This window comes from Xenopus laevis, chromosome 7S, assembly GCF_017654675.1.
Source record: "Xenopus laevis strain J_2021 chromosome 7S, Xenopus_laevis_v10.1, whole genome shotgun sequence".
Lineage (NCBI taxonomy): Eukaryota > Metazoa > Chordata > Amphibia > Anura > Pipidae > Xenopus > Xenopus laevis.
Window position 1 is genome coordinate 35,251,170 of NC_054384.1, and position 22,987 is coordinate 35,274,156.

Consider the following 22,987-nt stretch of genomic DNA (forward strand, 5'->3'; position numbering starts at 1 on the left):
ACATTGCATCCTCTGTACATGTATTTGAGTGATAAGCAAATGTAATCGGTCAATGACAAATGTAATAACATTCTTAATAAGACTTTCAAAAACTTTCATAACCACTGATGTTAATGCAACAGGCCAGTAATCATTCAAGCCTGAAGATGTATTATTCCTTGCTATTATTATTATTATTATTATTATTATTATTATTATATTATAGTATTATAAATATCCTTTAAATAACTACCGTCACTGTCACTGTTTTAAAGAGCATCACAAACATTTTGACCAAATAGTGCCTCCCAACCCACAGGTTTAGAATTACAACTTTAATGTCATTTGAATTTAATCAATGTAGAATCTGTTCAATAACTGTTATTTAATATTATGAGTGGTTTTGGGAGCTTTCACATTTTTTTATAATATTTACCATGTACACTGGGCATGATGCCCTATAGTTGGTTCCAACCAAATAAGCAAGATACAGGGAATGCAAAATAGACTGAGGTGGAACAGAAACTTGCCACTAAAAAGGGAATATAAAGGAGCTCTTTATACAAACCTTCACACTATGCAACCGCCTCCCCCCAGCCCATCTCAACTTCGCAGCAACCTGAAGGCTGGCATTCACTAAACAAAATCCAGTCCCCAGACTATACCAAGCAGAAAACATACAGGGGAAATGAGCCTGTTGGGACTTTAGTATTATTAATATGCTGTAAAAGAAAGATCTAACCCTCTATCTAATTAACCTTGACTATGTATTGCTCATACAGCTCACCATGAACTGCTGGGGATCCCAGACTGTGCTTGTGTTTTGCTAACTCAGAAAAGTTTGTGCTTTCTCTCTTTGTCTGCGGTGCCCACTCCTCCTTCTAGCTCCAATCTACATGATATACCCATCCCCCCTCGCCACCAAAGAGCTGGAGAATAAGCCTAACAGCAGCAGCAGCTAAAGGTAAAAGCCATGAGAAAAGCCAGATCAAGTAAGAATATTCCTTAATAAGTTAATGCAAGCATTTTATTTTTATTTTATTTTTAGATTATTCTTTATTTTTTTAAACATACATTTACATACATAACATGTCATGCTCCTGTTTCTACTAGAACTTTTCTTACTGCACTTCATAGTGACTTGCGCTGAAATGGTTATTGGCTCAAATAAAAGTCAGTAGAGACAAGTCAATATCTAGTGCAATCCTCTGCTTTTTCAAGTTTACAAAGCAGTGAAACACAGAATGATTGATAATCTGTGCCCAAATACATTTGTTAAACTGGGCACTACTTCTAGAAACTATTTTGGATTAAACTGAAATCTTAAATAATAAGCAAACCCCGAATGTATTCCTGAAAATCATTCATTGTATTTACTGTTTAAATAAAAGAGTGTTTTGAAATGGTCTTGTTTACAATTCTGTAGAAGGAACACAGCAGGAAAACTTCTACATGAAGTGGTCAGTTTGCGCAGTATCTGGCATGAAAGTCTGTGTATAACACTGAGTGGCATCATTTGAAAATACATACTTGGTTCTTTTACCATTTCTATTAGCAAAACAGTATAACGAAGCAAAGAGATTGTATAACAGGAAATAAAGAAATAAATACATGCATGTAAACCAATAGGGCTAGAAATATAAGTGGCCTTTGTAAGAGTATTTGACAATGAAGAAAACTTGTTGCCAACACTTTTAATAAGAAATGCCTTTATCAAAATTGTGACCAAAGTTGTATTTAAAGCTATGCAATCTATTATTATCATCATTCATATATTTCATGTTGTCAGTTTGTATGCGTTGTTAGACTTTTTTAGTTCAAGCCCCCTTAGAGATGCTGCCTTTAGGGTTATCATATATGAGTCCAAGTGCAACATTTTAACCTGGTCACTCTTCATTATCACCTCTGTATACCAGTGGAGTAACTATAGAAGAAGCAGATCCCGTGGTCGCAGGGAGGCCCAGGTAACAGGAGAGTCCGGACCGCAGGGTCTGCTTCATTTCAATAAATCACCACTCACCAGCCACACTGCAGGCAACAAATAGCTTGGGATGGGATAGGGAGAGGGGATGTGAGAGGGAGGGAAGATGAGCAGGCAGCAAGGGGGGTAGCCATAAGGTTAAAGTGCCTGTCAGGCCCCTTTGAAGTTCTTTTGGGTGGGGGCCCTGCTCAGTCTAGCCAATGTATACCCATTAACCCACAGGTTTTCATAATATTAATTTGAAGTCCAAGTATAAAATCTGCCACTTTTTGCTCTATTGCTAGTCCTTATTATTATTAACATTTAAAGGAACAGTACAGTGCAAACACAGAAACTGGTTAAATAGACAGACTGTGCAAAATAAAAAATGTTTCTAATATAGTTAGCCAAAAATGTAATCTATAAAGGTTGGAGTGACTGGATGTCTAACATAACTAAAAAGAGCACAACTTTCTGCTTGTCAGCTCTCTAAATCCTAATTGGTCAGCGACCTTAAAGGAAAACTATACCCCTAAAATGAATACTTAAGCAAAATATAGTTTATATCTTATTAAGTGGCATATTAAAGAATTTTACCAAACTGCAATATATATTTAAGTAAATCTTGCCCTTTTACATCTCTTGCCTTGAACCACCATTTCGTGATGGTCTCTGTGCTGCCTCAGAGATCACCTGACCAGAAATACTGCAACTCTAACTGTAGGAAGTGCGGAAGCAAATATAGAACTCTGTCTGTTGATTGGCTCATGTGACCTAACAAGTATAGTTTGTTTGGTATGTTTGTGTGCACAGTGAATAGTATGATCCCAAGGGGCAGTCCTTATTTTTTAAAATGGCAATTTTCTATTTATGATTACCCAATGGCACATACTACTAGAAAAGTATATTATTATGAACATTTTTATTTACATAAAGCAGAGTTTTATATATGAGCTGTTTTATGCAATATCTTTTTATAGTGGTCTACATTGTTTGAGGGGTATAGTTTTCCTTTAAACTAATTGTTCAGTATAAAAATGAAAACTGGGTAAACAGATAGGCTGTGCAAATTTTTTTTTCTTATATAGCTAGTTAGCCAAAAATGTCATGTATAAAGGCTGGAGTGACTGGATATCTAACATAATATAACAGAACACAACTTCCTGCTTTTCAGCTTTCTTAGTTTCCACTGACTGGTTACCCTGGTGACCAGGCGGTAATCAATTATTGACTTGAGGGGGGGGGCACGTGGGCCATAACTGTTGCTTTTGAATCTGAGCTGAATGCTGAGGATCAATCGAAAACTCATTCAACAGTTATGTCCCATGTGGTCCCCCTTCAAGTCGCTGACTAACTCAGAGTTAAGAGAGCTAAAAAGTAGTGTTCTAGCTATTATGTTAGTCACTCCAGCCTTTATATCACATTTTTGCCTAACTAACTAACTAACTAACTAACTAACTAACTAACTAACTAACTAACTATATTAGAAACATTTTTTATTCTGCACAGCCTATTTATTCAGTTTTTATTTTTACACTGAACTGTTCCTTTAAGGGGGGATCACATGGGAAATAACATGGGAAATAACAGTTCAGTGAGTTTGTAATTGATCCTCAGCAAAAGCAAACAGTTATGGCCCTCAGGTCACTGATTACTGCCTGGTAACCAATCAGTGGAAACCCAGAGAGCTGCAAAGCAGGAAGTTGGGTTCTGGGCCTTCTGGCTATTAGGTCAGACATCTGGCCATTCCAGCCTTTAAAGGTTACATTTTTGGCTAACTATATTGAAAACATTATAATATCTATTTACCCAGTTTTTATTTTAACACTGAACAATCCTAAATTCCAACGTATTACTCAGCGTTGTACAATAGATAGGTGTTTACAGATTACATACAAAAATAATAGTGTCTAGCATCTTTAATCCAACCTTTTCTTATATTGTTTATTAAGTATAAGTTTAGATATACAACTACGTAAAAAAAACTAGATTTTTTAAAACACTGAGCTCATTATTGATTTTTGTATGAGTACAGACTGTACAATGCTTTTTGTGTAGCCAAGGAGATTTAATGACACTAGCTATTAACTTGCAGCAAATAATCACCAAGGAAGTTACCTAAAATATGAAAAATTGCCTGTAAACTATAAGGCATCCAACATAAAGCTACATAGCCCAGTCCTGAACATGCAGCCAGCTTAACTTGTGTGAAAAAACATTACAGTTTGTTTACTACTCACAGGCAAATTGAAGTGCTAAATAACAGTGGGCATTAAGGCATCTGATTTGACATTGTGTACTTATTGAAGCTGCTGTGCCAACAGCCTACAACAAGGAACTGAAGCAGGTATGGAAGTCTTTGCTATATTTTGGAAAGTTATGTAAACAAGTATATATATGGGTATATATTAGTGGAAATAAACCAATGCTATTTGACTAGTATATATGTATATACAGGTTTGATACCTGTTATGCAGAATGCTCTGGAATTGGGGTTTTGTGGATAAGGGATCTTTCTGTAATTTGGATCTTAATACCTTAAGTCTATTAAAATACTTTAAACATTAAATAAACCCAATAGGGTTGTTTTGCCTCCAATGTGGATGAATTATATCTTATTTGGAATCAAGTACACGTTACTGTCTTATTATTACAGAGAAAACATAAATATTTTTAAAAAATTTGAATTATTTGCTTAAAATGGAGTCTATGGGAGATCTTATATGTATCTTATATGTACCTCCGAGTACCTATTCAAATCACAAACTCCTTGCACGAGTTTCTTCTAAAGATTTAATTTTTTCCTTTTTCAGTAGATTGCATTTGCATGTGTATTTATAGTCACTTTCACTTCTGACTGGAAGTCGAGTTAATTGTGTTAATTTTTTTCTGGGGACTTAAAGCTCTATTTATCAGTTTTCCAGTTTGATCTCAAGGTCAATGTTTCATCATGCATTTTGTTTATATGGGTGTTTTGTCAGATTTCCAATTGATCAACTTGTCTGCTGGGTCAGTTCCTTTGCTCATTGCAAGCTGAGAAGTAATTTTCATGCCTCTATGGAGAGTAAAGTCACTACGTCTTTATCTGCAGCCATACTGGTATCTGCACTGAAGACGTACCAGACACTATTTGCTATTATAAAGCAAAATATGCATTATAAAATAACTTGTATGATAGCTATGCTTTATAATAGAGCACAAGCCAAACAAGAAGTTTGGGCAGTGGTACCATTTTATACCCAACATACAACTGAGTATGACAAGAATCTGAACTGCATCAGAAATGGACCTTTTTGGTCTTCTTTATTTACATGCAGTGTATATAAGGATGACATTATGCAAGAAGTACGATAAACCCATTAATTATCTCTTGTTCCATGGCAAAATCTTTTTGACATTCAACAAGTATATCACTACTGAGACTACTAACAAATACTTAAAATGTATGTGCTGTGCAGACTTAATATACAGACATATAATACATTGCCTGGGTATCATACGATGCCCTATGGCACATGTGTCATGGTATTTAATTCAGTGGAAAGAAGTACAAATATATTAACATTGCAAATTATTTTCAAAATCATTAAGGTCAGCTATATTTACAACATAACTTAAAGGAAAACTAAAGCCTAATTAAAGAAGTAGGCTAGAAATTTTGTACATTATGATTTGGGCTTCTGTACCAGCCCAAGACAACCACAGTCCTTCTTTTCTGCTGATTCACTACACATGCTCTGTGCTGTTGTCACTTGCTGAGCTTAGGGACCAACTCATAATATACTGAATATACAGAATAGAAATATTGCAACATAAGGCAGATTAGTAATTAATACAGATAATTCCTACATGGCAGCTCAGAAAACAATGCCATTCTCATCAGAATAATAATCAGCTCTGTAGCATCATCTTACATTACAGACAAACCTAATTTTCTCCTTGTAAATTTGCGACAACCCCTAAGCTTAGCTTCTCAACAGTGTCATGTGAGTGTCGCAGACACTTTCCAAGATGGTGACCCCCTGTGACAAGTTTGAAGTCTTGAATCATTGCTGCAATTGAGATATTAACAATTTAGGCTGGTACAATAAGTTCAGTATGTAAAATATGGCAACCATATTAAATTTTAAGGGTTTAGTTTGCCTTTAAATAGCTCTAGTAATTAAAATAAAATAAGGCCCACCTTTCACCTACAAAATTGAAGGCTGACAGAGGGATGCTGGGAGTGATAGTGTAGCAATACCTGGTAATGCAGGCTGGAAATTCCAGGATGACACACAACTAACAGAAACATTTCTTTATGTCCCTAAATACTGATTCACAGATCTTTCTTGCTTTGATGTTTTCTTATATTCCCAGCAGAGAATGAATGGTTGATCATGAAAACTGAATTTAACAGCTTGAAATCTATAGATAAGTAACAGCAGGAAGGTTGCAGTTGACAAGGAATGTGACCCCACAACGTCAATGAATTGATGACCTGAACCATTTTATAATCAGCTCTAACAATAGCAGAACATATTTAACAATATACAGAAAACTGCCAACAACCCACATAGATGGCAATCAAAGTGAAAAGTAAATCAATATGCTTTTAAAATTACATGATGACCTCCGCCAACCAAGCAAACTGCCACATCACACATACATTATGTGCAGACAAGAATGTATAGAACACAGACTGAGGCAGTAATCTATGTTACCGGCTACAGTATAAGATTTATACCATAATCACTGAATTGCCATCAAGAGAAAAAAAAGCCACAAAGATTATTAACATTCAATTTCTAATTTTTACCACAATTCAAGTTTTTTGTATTAAAATTTGAGTTATGGCTTCCAATACTGGCAACTATAAATAAATTTGAAAAACTCAAATGCAATAATTTGGCAATTAAAAGCTCATAATTTAGTGGAGACGTCAATGGGAGTTGTCATAGGCAAAATGTAAGCAATTTTTTCCATTAGAGTTTTATTAACTTTCAAATATTTTAGGACACCCGCTGCCCACATTCTTGTCTTCCATTCATAATTTACAGTTAGCCATGATAATACTTTTCATACAAATTATTTCAGCTTTCCTCCATTAGATGTCAGCCAATCTCCACTGGTGTTCAGCCCTCTTCCCTTCTCAATAGGTGCTCATCTGTCTGGAGTGTACACAACCAATGGAGAAAAGCTGAACATAAGAAAGGCAATATAGAGATGTGGCAGAAGTGATGATAAAATGATGGGTGATGATGATTAAGAAATGACAGCACAAATTACACTTGCAGGACAAGGATTTGAGAAGTGGTTGTTTTAAAATGTAAAACATTTAGCCCCATATGTAATAAAAGGTACTAATTTTGCCTAGTAGCAGCAACCAATAAGATGCGTTTGAACAGATGACCAGTGAATTCTATTTGCTGATGGATTTGCTATGGGTTACTGCTCTTGGAGAAAACTTAGTACCCTTTATTGCATAACCCCCTTAGAGTTTTAAACTCTAGGACAAATATCTATAGAGTTGGTCTGTCAGTAAATAATAAACAAAACTATTTTTATTGCAGGAAATATGACCACCAAAAAAGGAGAGCTTTTCAATTATGCTGAAAGTGGAACCAGTGCCCTTGGAATGTTTAACATAACCATGGAGAATATAGCAGTAAATGCCACTGAAGAACCTTTAGATTTTAGAGGGCCACTACCTATCATTATATCCCTTGTGTGCATTTTTCTCCTCCTAGCGACCTGTCTTGTTTTCATGACACTCTGCAAACCTGCAACATTAGATCAGACTCTGTATGGTCCACATGAACGTATGCCTTATCATGCAGAAGATGCTAGTGAACCACAGCTGAGGCTTTGGAAAAGGTTGGGATCACTGAGATGTTCGGTCAGCAGCTTCAAAAGAGGTCGACCTACTACTCAGCTGCAGAGAACTTGTCCAAGACCAATGCCAACAAACCAAAACTGGTCCTTTATGGAGTCCACAAAAATGTGAACTTAAATGTAATGTACTCTAAAACAGAGATTTGGATGAAAAAACAGAAGGAATATTGTGGAGATAATAATGACATAACAAGTCTCCCCCAACCTTGATTGAGGTATTAAAAAGTACAAAGAATTTAAAAGGAATTTAAAAGGAAAATAGCATCCATACATACACCTTAATTCTCTGAGCTTTTTTTAATTTGGGAGCTCAGGGACTTTTCCAGCTAAATCTCTGACATATTTTATAAGGATTTAGTCCAAGGACCATTAACATTTGTCCATCTCTCATACAGTATATCAACCTAGTTTTCTAACTAGACATCAATGTTTCTCTTGTTCGTTGATATTTCTTTCATTTGTTATTTTATTATTCAATCTTCTGTTCCCTATAGACTTTAGTCTGTCTGCTGTCAAGAGTTTGCATGGTAATATGAATGATTTACCTGACTTTTTGAACATGACTGTGTACAGTTCTTCCATTGCTTTGTTTTATGAATAATGGCTGTAATTGGCTTTATAAATATCTTCCCATAAACTTCTGGGCATATTTAAAGAATCACATTTGTTTTGTGTGAGGGTTTTTATAGCTCAGATAAACTCGAATTTCGAATGTTTGGGTATTTATGAAAATATTTGAATGCCAAAAACACAAATGAAAACTGACGGGGAAAAAAGCTGTAATGATCGAGTTCATGTCCTGAAAAAACTCAAATCAATCCAATTTATGTCCCAAAAACTCGAATTGATTGAGTTATCGGATAAAAACACTCAAATCAACCAAAAACTTGAGCTTTGCCTAGGACACCTCACATTGACTTCTACATGACCTCGCCATCTTTTAGATGGCAATTTTTTACTTTAGAAAAATTTTTTTTTTGCTTAATAAATACCAGACATTCGAGTTTTTGAAAATATAAATTGAATGTGTGAGTTTGAGTGCAAAAAATCCTTACAGAACCTGCCACAATCACATAAGTACATGATAGTAGAGAGAGATAAATAATGAGTCACTGTTTTTAATTAAGCTGGGTGAGAAATTATATCAGGAGTTTTTTTTATTTACGCCTATCTGAATGTACAGAGCTATGTACGCAACAATGTTTAAAGGGGTTATTTACTAAAACCCAAATTTTCCTCATTATTTTATTAAAACATGGGCTGTATGAGAATCTGCAATTATTTGTGCAGGCTCATACAACATTTGAACTGTAAATTAAAAGGAAATGATCTGTTGTCAGAGATATAAAATTGATTAAAAAAGGGGATCTGAATTCTGTCCGTATTTATAGTTTTATGCAAAAGAAAAGAAGGAAAGTATCCCCTTTCAATCAAGAAAATCACCCAGAGTTAATGTTTATCCCCTATGTCTTTCGGTATTGGACTGGACCCTTCAATCCCGTAGCTCTGTATATATTAGTTTCCCACTTAATAGATAATCCCACAAAGTGCAAGTGCTTAATTTACATAAATAAATTGATTAACCTCAATTGAGGCTATTGGAAAATGAATTGATATTTATAAAGTGATTTTGTGCTTAAATAGAGTGAGGCTAAAATTCAAATACATTTTCAATTAATTACTATATATAATTAAGTGCTAACAAGATTGTAATAAATTCTCTCCAAATCAATTATAATACTAATAGCTGTGATTCCATGAGAAAGTAGGAAAGAGAAATTGAAGAGGGGGGGAGAAGTCTTGTGTAATCTATCTGATCATTTGACTAAACTGCGGGACGCCACAAAAAGGGTCAACAGCTATGTTGAAGAGCTACCTTTTTAGAAAACCACAAATCCCAGGGCACTAAAGGTGGCCATAGACGAGACATCGCCAAAGGAGCTGATCTTTCCCCGATATGCCATTAACGAGCATGGCTATATCGAGGGTAATCTGATTGTTCGATCCGATTACGATTTGCAATGGGCTCCGGCGGGATTGGTCGGGTCAAAATCAAACCTGACCAGACGACCGATCTCCTCCGGACGAAAGCTGTCGGCACTCCCCACACATGATCCGAAAATCGTACGAATCCTCGATTCGTATGATAGGATCTGTGTGTCTATGGCCACCTTTATAGTGAAAACAGTTGAAGAGAATGCAGATTAGAATCTCCTTAGTCAGAGCTAAAAGGAGCGGCAAGGTCACTATCCTGGAAAATTCCTTAAAAAGAACCCCCCTAAGGTTGTGTCTAAAAATGGTATCAACCGTTAGTATAAGAGGTAACAGGCCGACGCTCGTTCTGCAAATTGCTTTTTCAAAGGCTGTGAAAAAGCAATTGTTTTGGATGCACGTTTAGGAGCAGAGTCCACAATTACGATTCAGTACAGTTTACACTAAAGATGCTTATTTTATACAACGGAGTATCTGTAGACATTGGGGTGCAGAGCCGGGCCAACCCGGCCAGGCGCCCTAGGCAGCCTGGCGGGCCAAGGCACCGGCTCTGTGCGCGCTCGACTGCGCATGCGCGAAATGCATGCGCAGAAGCACATTTACGCGGAAGATGCCAGTCGAGGAGAGACGGGACCGGACACGGGGTAGGCAACAGAGCAGGTACATGCCTGGCGCCCCCTCAGCTTTGCGCCCTAGGCACGTGCCTACTCTGCCAACTCCTAGTTCCGGCCCTGTTGGGGTGTGTTACTACAAGACCCAATTTTGAAACAATCCTTAGATCAATCCCCCTCCTTTGTTTTTAGGAAGGGTAAATCCTGAGCCTCCCAATTGTCTCCTAGTTTATATAGATCAAAAGGAACTAACCCTGAACCTGCTTGGTTGAGGTATAAGGTACATCTAAATGTGGCCACATTAGATGCAAATCTTGTGCAGTACTTAATGTTTCCACCGTTTTTACAAGTACACACACTGGGGAGACTTTTGTTACGAAACAATATTATAATTGTTGTTCCAAGGTGGTCATTTACCTGGCCACCTGCACCTGTGGTATGCAGTATGTGGGCAAGACCACACATTGTGCAGGAGTCCTGGAACATATTTCGGCTGCCGAGAGAGGAGATAAAAAATCGGCTATTGCCAAACATATTGTATAACAGCACAATGGTGCGTCTAGAGTAACCTTTCAGATAATTGACAAACCCAAATATAATGTAAGACAAAGAGACCGAGATAAGATTCTGTCTAGGATGGAGGTGTACTGGATGTATCAACTTAAAACAATAGATACTTATGGTGGACTTAATCGCGAATGTGATCTGACATGTTTCTATAAATACAAACCATAATTTAGTATCATATGAGGTTGCCAGCAGTGGTTTTTGACTAAATGACTATTATATGTACCTGTAAACTAAGTTAATGAGTATGGAAACAAACAAAAAGGATCTTTATTGGGATATGGTGAATTTATTAGACATCTGCATTAACTGATTTATTGATTTTTTTATGCCCAATTGCATCTAATTATTTAATTTATGGATATTTTTCAGTCGGTGTTTTGCCCTTTCCTTTTTCTTAATTAATTATTTTTCCCTTTATTAACTGTGTCCATAAGCTTTATTAATATTATTTATTAATGAATATATGGAGGATTCTATCGATATGACACCCGATCAAATTATAATCTGAAGGATATATGATAATGTTAAAGGATAATATGAATAATATGGTCAATATGACTAAGCACCTTTCTCTTGTTGCAGTATGTATTTACAAGTCCCTATGTGTTCTAAGGATCAGCAATGCAGGGGTTCATGTTTTTAAAGGGGTGTGGTGTTACCTTTTTAAATGTTCACCTGGACAGTTTGAGCATAGCTTTTGAGAAAGAGGCTTAGTCCACGAAACGCGTCAAGCGTGCCTTGGGATACATGTCCTGCTCGGCTTTTTAATGAAGAATAAATAAAATACGGATTTTAATGACTGCTGGTGCTCCGTATTCAATATTTTCACTACTTTCTCATGGAATCAGAGCTATTAATATTTGTATTATGCTTGATTTAGGAGAGAATTTATTACAATCTTGTTGGCACTCTAGCACTTAATATTGGAGTTTTAATTGATTTTTAACAATCCAATATTCACTAATACTAAATGAACTGTTTATGGATTATAAATTATAAATTATATATAGTAATTGAAAATGTATTTGAATTTTAGCCTCACTCTATTTAAGCACAAAATCACTTTATAAATATCAATTCATTTTTCAATAGCATCAATTGAGGTTAATCAATTAATTTATGTAAATTAAGCACTTGCACTTTGTGGGATTATTTATTAAGTGGGAAACTAATATATACAGAGCTACGGAATGGAAGGGTCCAGTCCAATACCGAAAGACATAGGGGATAAACATTAACTCTGGGTGATTTTCTTGATTGAAAGGGGATACTTTCCTTCTTTTCTTTTGCATAAAACATTTGAACTGTAGACATTTTTTTTAAGAAGTAATTTGAACTGTTAAACTTGAGCACAGAATGCACATTAAGATGTTTGGTGATGGAAGTTCCGGTTTTACCCTTTGCTTTATACTGGCACCTTCCTGCTTCCAGGCTGATTGTAACATCCACCCTTCTCTATGACCTAAATCCAATAAAGCTAAGCTACCATGGCTATCACTTTCCTTATATATTACTCGAGGGAGGCCAGCTGCGTTACATGCATCTTTGGGAACTTCCACTGCATCCACAGGGCAAGCCTGCATCGGGAGTGGACTACACCTATTCCAAACCATGCTATAGACTCTCACTCTCTGCAAAAGGCCATAAATAGAATGGCAAACCATAAGGGAAGGCTAACTCCTTATTCTAAGGGTACTCATACAGGTTAGAGATGGTTATTGCTTGGTGGTAATGCTAAGCAAGCATTCCATTATTTTCCAGATATTTTTTGTCCCTGGTGTTTTTTTACATTTGAAGTTGTAGCTAAAGTTACCAGTGCAAAATAAAGTACTATAAGAGTGTTAACTCTGTGTACAAGAACTGCATGTTTTCTAGTTAATAAGTGCCATAATCTCATGAGAGATATGTCTCATAGTCATAGATTGAAACCTGAACATGAAATTTCCCTAAAACCCCTTAAACAATAAAGTAGTTTCCCAAATGCTAAAAAATTGGAATTCATTAGTCTGAAGAAGATGAATCAGCCATGGTGGAGTGTCTGCCTGTGTGGGAGGGGGATATATTATTTTCTCTGGATTTTTTCCAGTGAATGCAACAAACATTTCATATACAGAAAATCAGCAAAGAAGCCAGACTATTCTTCATCTCATAGGGATCCGTTGCAGGAGAACACTAATTTATTGGCTAATGATGCCGTCAGTTTCCTCTTTGGTCTTTCATAAATAAGCCAATTTGTTGAATGCAATAATGCTCTAGTTCCCCAAGAGTCTCTGTAGATGATTAATCTGTCAAAAATAATATCCTGTTCTTATATTTCCTTGCATATACTACAAACTCAGTTATTGTTATATGAAGCTATAAACTTCTAAAATACATTATGCAAATCAGTTGTGACAGAATGCCACTATGCAAGAAATTTACCTGTTAAGTTAAAAAAAAATGTTATAAACACATTGCCATTCTATTTTTTTCCTAAGGCAAAAGTTGTCTTAAGAATATACAGTACTGCATATAACTGTTTTTCAAGGTTTTGGAATTTTATTTGGGGAGCTTCTCTCTTTGATAAATAAAACTTATGTCCCTTTGATAAAAACGAATCATGGTAATGTTGGAAGAAAAAAATATACATTTTGTTATGTTAGTCTTTTGTTATTAGATGCATTTAAAATTGCCTTCATATTTCTATGAAGAAAATAAAATCACTGAATTCAAAACAATTGTTTTCTTTCTTTCTTTTGTCTGGCACAAGGTCTTCAGAGTTCACAATAGCGGTGTCTTTAAATGACTACCTTAAAGCACTTGTTTTCTATCAAGTTTAATCATTACTGTCTTTAAATCCTGTCAGGCTGCTGTGAGGCTGTCCTGTCAAATTGACCAATGCCCTGTACTGTTTTGAAGACATTGTGAAAGCTTTGCTGTTTGATACTTACAGCAAATGACCCAAATAAATGCAAATATATTAGGGATCATTTATCATAGATGGGGGGGGGGAAGAAGTGCTTCTCTAGCTATCTGCAATCTGCACCTTGCACCATATTAAATAATCTCAAGCAAGGGGCAGACAGCAGCATCAGGGGGAGCAGGTCCTTCTAAGCCCTCAACAATCAAATGGTCTACTTATGGGAGGTAATGTTCTTTACAGTCCCTTTGAGAGAAAAGCACCCTTATCTGCCATCAACTACTTATTATATAATATAAACTTGAATGGGAGACTCTAGGGTTCATTTACTTTGACTCTGGACTCAAGAGCACTAAGGAATTCAAAAATGTTGCCTTTAGTGCTCATTTGAGATGCATTGGCCACTGGCCCACATCCCGGTGCACATGCAAATGCAAGGGGGGGGGGAGTATGCTCAGAAGTGCTCTGAAGGCAAGACTCAGCAGGGGAACAGGGTATGGACCAGGAGAAGGTAAAGAAGAGGTACGCAACTTTGTTGCGCCCTAAGCACCTACCTCTTCTGCCTACCCCTAGTTCTGGCCTGGGTTTGGCTGCTCTCTGCACTAGTACTAAATTGAAAACCCAGTATTGATGGGTGCAAGGAAGCTCTGTCCTTACCACCTTAGAGTAACATACCTCCTGATCAAGCCTGTCTGGTCTTTGTTGTCCTGTATAATTTTCACAACATTTTGAATCTTTTTTGATTTTTTTTGAACTTTCAACCCAATGTGGCCAAACTATAAGCAAGCATCTTAAGAACTTTCAACATACTGTATCTCTTTTAATACAGTATGTATTCAACAAATCAAAGGCTGAACTCTTTCATAGTTTGAAGTCCAGAAAAGGCTTTTTATATCTGTCAGAACAGCTCTGACCGGCAAATAAGAACCAAGAGCTGTTTAGAGTTCTTCTCTCCTATAAATTGTTATTTCAGTGGGAAAGGCAGTATAAGGACACCGGTGATTGTCCCCATTCATCTGTTCTTCCTTATGACCAGTAACATCAGTCAATGAGGACAAGAAATCTGATGCTGAACAAAGACTGCAAGTTGTGTGTACTTAAGCCAAATACGCTACATTTTCTTAAAAGTGTATTCATGGGAAATTCGTTTGGTTCTTAAAAATACAATAGCATTAGATCAAAATCCATTATATTAATTTATAAATTATGTTATCAGTTAAAGGGTACCTGTCATAGGTGTGGGCTATTAGAGCCTGCACTTTGGGTTGGGAAAAACAATATTACTTTTGCCAAAAAATGCTCCATGGGAAAGAGGGAGTGGGTGACTACAGGGCAGGCTGTAAGGACAGAGCTCAGTTGTGCCTCCTGATGCTGCACTCGTGACACATTTTCAATTTGTAAAGTAAATGAACTCTTAGAAGTCAAGTAATAACAGGAACTTGAAGTGAACAGTTGAAGTAGTAAAATGTTTCTTAAATCCTGTTATTTAAATAGCATTAATTAATTTGGAAAACTGCTTTAGCATTTAATAATATTGTAATAAATCTAATTCTTCACTCATTTTTCTGAAAGGTGTTATTTATCCTCCTGAAGGAAACAACTGGTCAACAGATTTCAAGATAATATTGTAAAGGTTAAAGTAAAAGTGATGTCAGAGTTAAAAGAGAATTAAAGCGTAACCAAAGAATTAGGGCGGATATGTTGTATATTATGTTTTTGGCTTCTATACCAGCCCAAGGCAACTACAGCCCTTTAGCAGGGAAGATCTTTACCTCCAAAGATGCCCCAGTAGCTCCCCGTCTTCTTTTATGATGATTCACTGGACAAGCTTTATGTTGATGTCAGTTACTGAGCTTAGATACTGAATATATATATATATATATATATATATATATATATATATATATATATATATATATATATATATATATATATATGTCACAATTTAAGGTAATTTACAGATAATTACTACATGGCAGCACAGAAACCAGTGCAACTAGCATCAGAATTTAATAATCAGCCCTGTTATGATGATTCACTGGACAAGCTTTATGTTGATGTCAGTTACTGAGCTTAGATACTGAATATATATATATATATATATATATATATATATATATATATATATATATATATATATATATATATATATATATATATATATATATGTCACAATTTAAGGTAATTTACAGATAATTACTACATGGCAGCACAGAAACCAGTGCAACTAGCATCAGAATTTAATAATCAGCCCTGTAGCATCAGCTGATATTACAGACCAACCTCATTTTCTGCTTATTAATTTGCAACAACCCCTAAGCTTAGCTTCACAACAGTTGCTCAGAGCCCACTGAGCATGTGAGTGTCGCAGACACTTTCCAAGATGGTGACCTCCTGTGACAAATTTGAAGTTCTAGATCACGGCTGCTATTGACAAGCTGATGCAATAAGTTCAGTATCAAATGTTTTTCATTTCAGATTGTAAGATCTAACTGTATTTAACATTTATCTTTTATTATTATATTTGTTCTGTTATTGTATTGTTCTGCTGTATAGTGTTGCATACACAAGCAAAATATACAGTACATACATACATATAAAATTACTCAGATCTTCTGTGTACTTTTGTTATTTAATATGAATATGAATTGCCAATTTCACATTTTGGGTGATTATCTTCTATTGCCTAAAAATGTATTCTGTTGAAAATAAACATTTTGCAATGTTGTTCTATGCTTAGAAGGTTCAAAGCCATCTGACATTTCTCTGGGCAGTTCTAAGCAGAGCAACAGCTTGCTGAGTACGAAGTGGTCCTGTTTCAACTTCATAATATTGGCAGTTTAGAAACTGCTAATATTTTGAAAAAAAAAGAATGAATGTAAATTGCAAAAGTGCTTAGAAAAACCTGCTGATCAATTTACATTTCCTTTAAGAAAACAATATTGCTGGATTGTTCCCATGTACTAACCGGGACAGCTAGAAAATGAACAAACTAGAACAAGTGAAAGTGAACAATGGTCCAGGACTGGGTGGTACTCATTCCAGGGTACTAAAGTTTAGCTTTGCGATTGCCTTACCATTTTGGTTATTCTTTTATAACAGGGGTCCCCAACCGTTTTTACTTGTGAGCCACATTTAAATGTAAAAAAGAGTTGGAAAGCAACACAAGCATGAAAAAGTCCATGGAGATGTCATAAAAGGCTGTTATTGGCTGTTTGGTAGCCCCTATGTGGACTGGCAGCCTACAGGAGGCTCTGTTTGGCAGTGCACCTGGTTTTTATGCAACCAAAACTTCTTAGAAACCTGGAATTCAAAACTAAGCACCTGCTTTGATGCCACTGGGGGCAACATCCAAGGGGTTGGTGAGCAACGTGTTGCTCAAGAGCTACTGGCTGGGGACCACTGTTCTAGAAAGATAGGGGTATTATTCAAAATTGTCCTATTCTCAGCCTAAAGTGCAGGGTTATTAGATTGATGTCTACAACTGAAAAGATTTTGCAGTCAAAAAGGGATGAAATGAACTTGATGGATGTTTTTTTTTTTAATCCGAGTTAAGTGTATTTGTCCTGCTATTCATTTTAATACATACCTGTATAATGCTGCCGTAAAAGGGAATATTCTCTGGGACGCTGGCTTCATAACTGCTCTTCAGAAAGATTGGTTTGTTATCATTGATATCCAGCACAGTGACCGATACAGTGGCTGTTCCTGTTTTTCTGTTTCCAGCAGGGCCATTATCTATAAAAGTCATAATGCAAACAGAATTATATACTGCCCACTCTAGTTCAATAGTACTACTGCCTCTAACATGCATGGCTGGTGTGTTGTAATGGCACCAAGGGGTATATTTATCAAAGAAGTTAGAGATCACCACAGTCCTCTAGAGAGAAATTTCGCCACTTTCCATTCATTTCTATGGGATTTTTAAAAAAGTATTTATCAATGGGTGAAAGTGAAAGGTCATCCTTTGATAAATACGCCTTTGAAAATCCCATTGAAATGAATGGAGAGTGGAGGAATTTCACTCTTGAGGACTGTGGCGACTTCTTGATAAATATTGCCCCAAGGCTCAACCATGATATGAATATAAATAGTAGATCATCTGAAGATAAATATACATATTATTTATTATTATGATTGTTGTTGTTATTAATAATAATAATAATAATATCAGCAATAGTAATAATACTAATTATTTTTATTAATGATAATAACAAAAATAACAATATAAATATATCCTAAGAATGGATCTGAATTTTGGTTGCTAGGTTCCCACACAAATGTCAATGTAGGCTTCAGTTTTTCTTTTTTTATGTTAGTGTGAATTGCATTAAGGGCACATAGAAAGAGGTTTTCTATGAAGCAGACTGGTCATTAGTTAAATCTGAATGCATGCCTTGTGTGGAAAAAGCAGTGGCATGAGAGGGCATCCACATATTGAAGCTGGTTTGCATCCTTATAGCACCTCTTGTAACTAACTAATTAACCTCAGAGTTACTGCCACAAACTAGGAATGTTAAAGAGTATTTATAGTTCCCTTACCAATAGCTTCCAAAACCAGGGTGTAGGATGCCACTGTTTCACGATCAAGATTTACAACTGTACGCAGTATTCCATCCCGAAAACCAACTATGAATTTGCCATCCTGGTTCCCTCCTAAAAAAAGAGGGAGAATTACATTTTCAAGGCTCTGTTGTATACAAAAAAAACAGTGCTGAAAAGTTACACACTAGGCTCCATTACTTAGCATAATAACCACCTGGGTGTAAGTCAGAAATTCACAGGAGAAAGTAAAATGTTTAAAAATATTATCAATTTTCATCACTAGAGGGCACTAACATATCATTTTGCTAGTTGATATGGAAATGTTAGTTGAAGATAACTTTCAAAAACAGTGGCCAATATGTATCAAACTAATATGACAAAAGGATTAATAAGGGTTTGTGTCTCCAGTTTTTGGGTGTAAATTCAATATATCCTGTAAATAAGCAAATTATGTAAGGTCAAGGAATAGTAATTAAATATAGTGTATTTTCATTAGACATTTTTAAAGCTGCCCCCCCCCCAAAAAAAAAAACAGTTTTGGTGGTACAGTCAACTGAATTGTCATGCCATAATGACTTTGGGCCCCAAGGAAATCAGTTTGCTGCCCTCTTGTATAGGAGAACGCAGGCTGCAATTCTGCTTCCTCAGCATTTAAAATGAGCTGGGCCTAAAAATGTATGGTGCATTTTGACAGGTTTCCTGTGTTTAATTTATACAGAATTCAGAAACATAACTGTTTTCCTATGCATTGTAGTGTTTTACTGTCACTGCAATATCTGAGGCCATGCTTCTGACTGGTTACCAGATTACTTGAAAATATAATATATTTAATAAATACATGCTCCAAAAAATGTAACTGATATATTGTAATCATTCCAGCACTTCTTGCTGGATTTTATAAAAGTGTCTCTGATTTTTCACATGATCTTTACACTTGCTTCCCCTTACCATGTGTGTGTAAACAGGACAAGGGAATGTGGGTCAAGGAATGTACTAAATTTACGACGTTTCAGGTGACACCACTGTAGGTGAAATTCTATTTTGTCAGCAGTAGCTGGTTCATGGATACTGACAGTGGTGGATTCATGAGACGTGAGGCCCATAGCCTACACTTTCCACAGGTTCCTCTCCTAGGCTACTCCCATTCCCAAAAGTTTAGAAATGTACAACAATTAATCAGGTTTATTGGTGCACCTGGAGACATAAGGGGCCCATAAACTAGGTTTTTTCAATTATTATTTGTATTTTCTGTTCTACTATATTTATTTTTATCTGTGCTATTGGTCCCGGGTCCGTTCATTGTGAGACTGTTAGCAAAAGTTATTAAATATAAAGAAAATAAATGTTGTTGCCATTAAGACCATTGGTAGCTGAGCATGCTGTTGTTGTTGGAAGGCTGGAATGTGAAGAGTTGGAAGGTCTGAACGATGTGACATTCCTAGTCCATAGGAATATGCCTAATAGTGTGAGCAGTATTTCTGCTGTAGCTTGCAATCTGATGGCATTTAGATGGTATTTAAATCCTTGTCATTATTATGTAGCTCAGGCACTGCATACTGCCTTCTGTGGTACCTGTATCACAGGCGAGAAATGAACTTCATCCTGCTGCTAGAAATGACACTAATGAATGGAGCCTGTGAGACTTCCATCTCAGGCCTCACAGACTAAAAGCAAGGCTTTGTGGAATTTTTAATATAATGGTCTGCGTTAGCAAAAAGACATGTAAAACTGCAGCTCACAGTACCACACCCGATAGCAGGGTGGCTGTAAAAGCAGGGAGGAAATATATTTCTACAATATGTGCATTATACCACAACGCAATTTTTCATACAGAAAACATAGGCTATTACAATAAGAATGAGTTTTAGCATTTGTGGGAGTTACTCAAATGGTAGGAGCAATACATTTTTCAGAGAAGGAGAAAGCATTACTCAGTGTAGATTTCATGGAGGTAAGCACCTGTGTTTTATTTACAGCAGCATTTTTTCTTTTCAATTCACACAACTTAAGCTTATAAACAAATTAAAGTTAATTTGCCTGACACCAGAACAGACTGTTTACCTCAACATCCTACTTTTTTGATTGTGCTTCACCAACTATTAATACAATTTAATCTAGAACATTAGGAACACTTTTGCTCACAGGATTTTCTCTTCACCTCTCTTAGCTGCACAAGCATTCCCATTTCTTACTTCCTGGGCAGAGCTCACTCATTTTCATCATTATCATAATTTATTTATATAGCACCAGCAAGTTACACAGAGATTTGCAGTTTGCAGGAGTCTTACATTCAGCCAGGCTTTACAATACAATTGTATATGTTCGGACACTGCTGAAAGGAACCACCACCTCAAAACACTCAAAGCAGACTTCATCAACAGGGACTGCAAACCCATGTTTGTAGATCAATACATGCATGCAGCCACCAGGATTTCCAGAAGTCATCTTCTACAGCATAAACAAAAACCTGAAATAAATCGGGTTCCCCTAGTGGTCACATACAAGGACCCTCAGAAAAATAGCCAGAGATCTACAAGGTACATTTCATAAGGACAAGAGGCTCAAAGGCATATTCCCAGACTCACCACTCCTAGCATTAAGACAGCCTCCCAACCTAAAGTCACTAATAACAAGAAGTGCCTTATCGCTCCCCACAGAAAATGTAACATAACCCTGTGGCATAAAACAATGCAAAACCTGCCCACACATCCTGACTTCAGACAAAATACCAATTCCAGACACAGAGGAATACAGCATCCATGGTCACTACAACTGTTCTTCTTCCAATGTGGTGTACTTAATACAATGCACTAAATGCATAACAGGGGGACTGTATATAGGAGAGACTGGGCAAAGAGAAATACACACCACCGATTCACTATAACCAATGAAAAACTCGACACACCAATAGGAAATCATTTCAATAGCCCTCATCACTCCATAAAGGATTTAAGAATTTTGGTTCTTAAGGGCAATTTTAAAACAGATAATGATAGAAAGGTGCGGGAAAACAACTTAATGGTTGGTCATTTTACGTATGAGCTGAATGTTGTATATATACCAGAGAACACCACAGCTGCATTGTAATCAGCTTGAAAAAGGAACTAAAATATTCTGAAAGCTTGCAATGATTATATTAGTTAGCCAATAAAGGTATCACCTTTATACCACTTTTGTTTTTTTTTATTTCAAAAGGGTTGCCCTGTAACAGGGGTCTTACAATAATATAACAAAAGGTTCAAAATAAAAAATAGGACATGGGTCTTTTTCTCAGGTGATGACTTAATTACATAACCTTGACTGTTTTTTCAGCCTCACTGAACCCAGTCTCTTCTATTTACCCCATCTGCTCTGTCTCCACAATTTTCCAGTCACGGTGCCATGTAATTGTTATTTTCTTTAGATCGGATAGTAAATTACATATATGTGTTGTTGCAGGTAAAGGCGCAGGTAAAGGCATGCCACGCTGCATTCACTACTTCACATCAATATAATTTGCAGTCAATATTTATATACAATAATAATTACTGACTTGTGACATCATATCTAATCTTTTATAACATGCCATTGCCAACATTCCATTTTATGGCTCAGCCATGCTTGATTGCTACTGTACCACTTACCAAGATGTATTCTGTGTGTATAAGAACCCTTACCTTAAATTTTTCAGATTGACTAAATAATTATTTTTGCTCAGACTTTATAGCTGAAGATGCCTTACAGTTACCATATTTAATAATGGAAGAAAACTGCAGCATTGCAGAAACAAAGACATTTAGAACAATTAGTACCAAAGTTGAATGTTTATGCATATTAATAGAAGACTAGTCTGTAGACATGGATACATCTGAGCACATTGAATTAACATAGCATAATGACTGTACTGTAATTGATTTGACCCCATCTCCCAGACAAGATAATATATTGCAGCTGTGGCTTCCTTGCACATGCCCAGACTTTGCCTGGGAATCTCTGTCAGAAGCAGTGGCTGTTACACCCCTGGATTAACAATATAGTGCACAGTATCCTGGTAAATCTCTAAAACCATATTCCTTTCAGTGTATAGGCTCAAAAAACAGGTAGGGATTATTATATAATGTGTGCATATGCTGCACTGAGCACTGAAAGGTTCAGGTTTTTTGCACCTTAAATTCTTTTGAACTAATCAATCAGTTATGGGATATGTAAACGTTAAAGAAATGAATGTATTAAGCTATTTATAAACTATTAATATAATAAATTCTGTAGCAACCACTCCAGCTACTGGTCAGTTCTACCAACTGTGAGTCAGGGAGAACATGTTTAAAAGTAAAACAGAGGACTCATCTGGTGATACAGAAAAGACATGAGAAAAGTATTTTTTTCTGAGTAGAACAACATCGGAACAGTTATCTGTTTTCCATCTGAACATGTTCTGTACAGTCAGAACAACTGACCAGCAGATGAAGTTGTTACAAAATGCATTATATCAGTAGTTTAAAAGCAGCTTTATAGATTTGAATCAATAAACAATTATTGTCAAAAGAGCACCTTGAGCGATTTGCATGAATTTTTATA

General features: G+C 36.1%; 1 protein-coding gene and 1 long non-coding RNA gene across 4 annotated transcripts in view; one reads left to right on the forward strand and one right to left on the reverse strand.

Moving 5' to 3' along the window:
• LOC108697217 (cadherin-23) overlaps positions 1–22,987 on the reverse strand; it is a 599,373-nt gene that overhangs the window by 141,154 nt on the left and 435,232 nt on the right. For all 3 annotated transcript variants that reach the window (XM_041571124.1, XM_041571128.1, XM_041571125.1), the window contains 2 exons: positions 18,428–18,541; positions 17,475–17,623 (listed from right to left, as the gene is read on the reverse strand). In XM_041571124.1, coding sequence (XP_041427058.1) covers positions 17,475–17,623; positions 18,428–18,541 — 263 coding nt within the window. The remainder of the gene's footprint in view (positions 1–17,474; positions 17,624–18,427; positions 18,542–22,987) is intronic.
• LOC121396286 lies at positions 758–8,680 on the forward strand. The gene is made up of 3 exons (XR_005962958.1): positions 758–943; positions 4,182–4,286; positions 7,492–8,680. It is a non-coding gene; the product is annotated as an uncharacterized LOC121396286 (long non-coding RNA).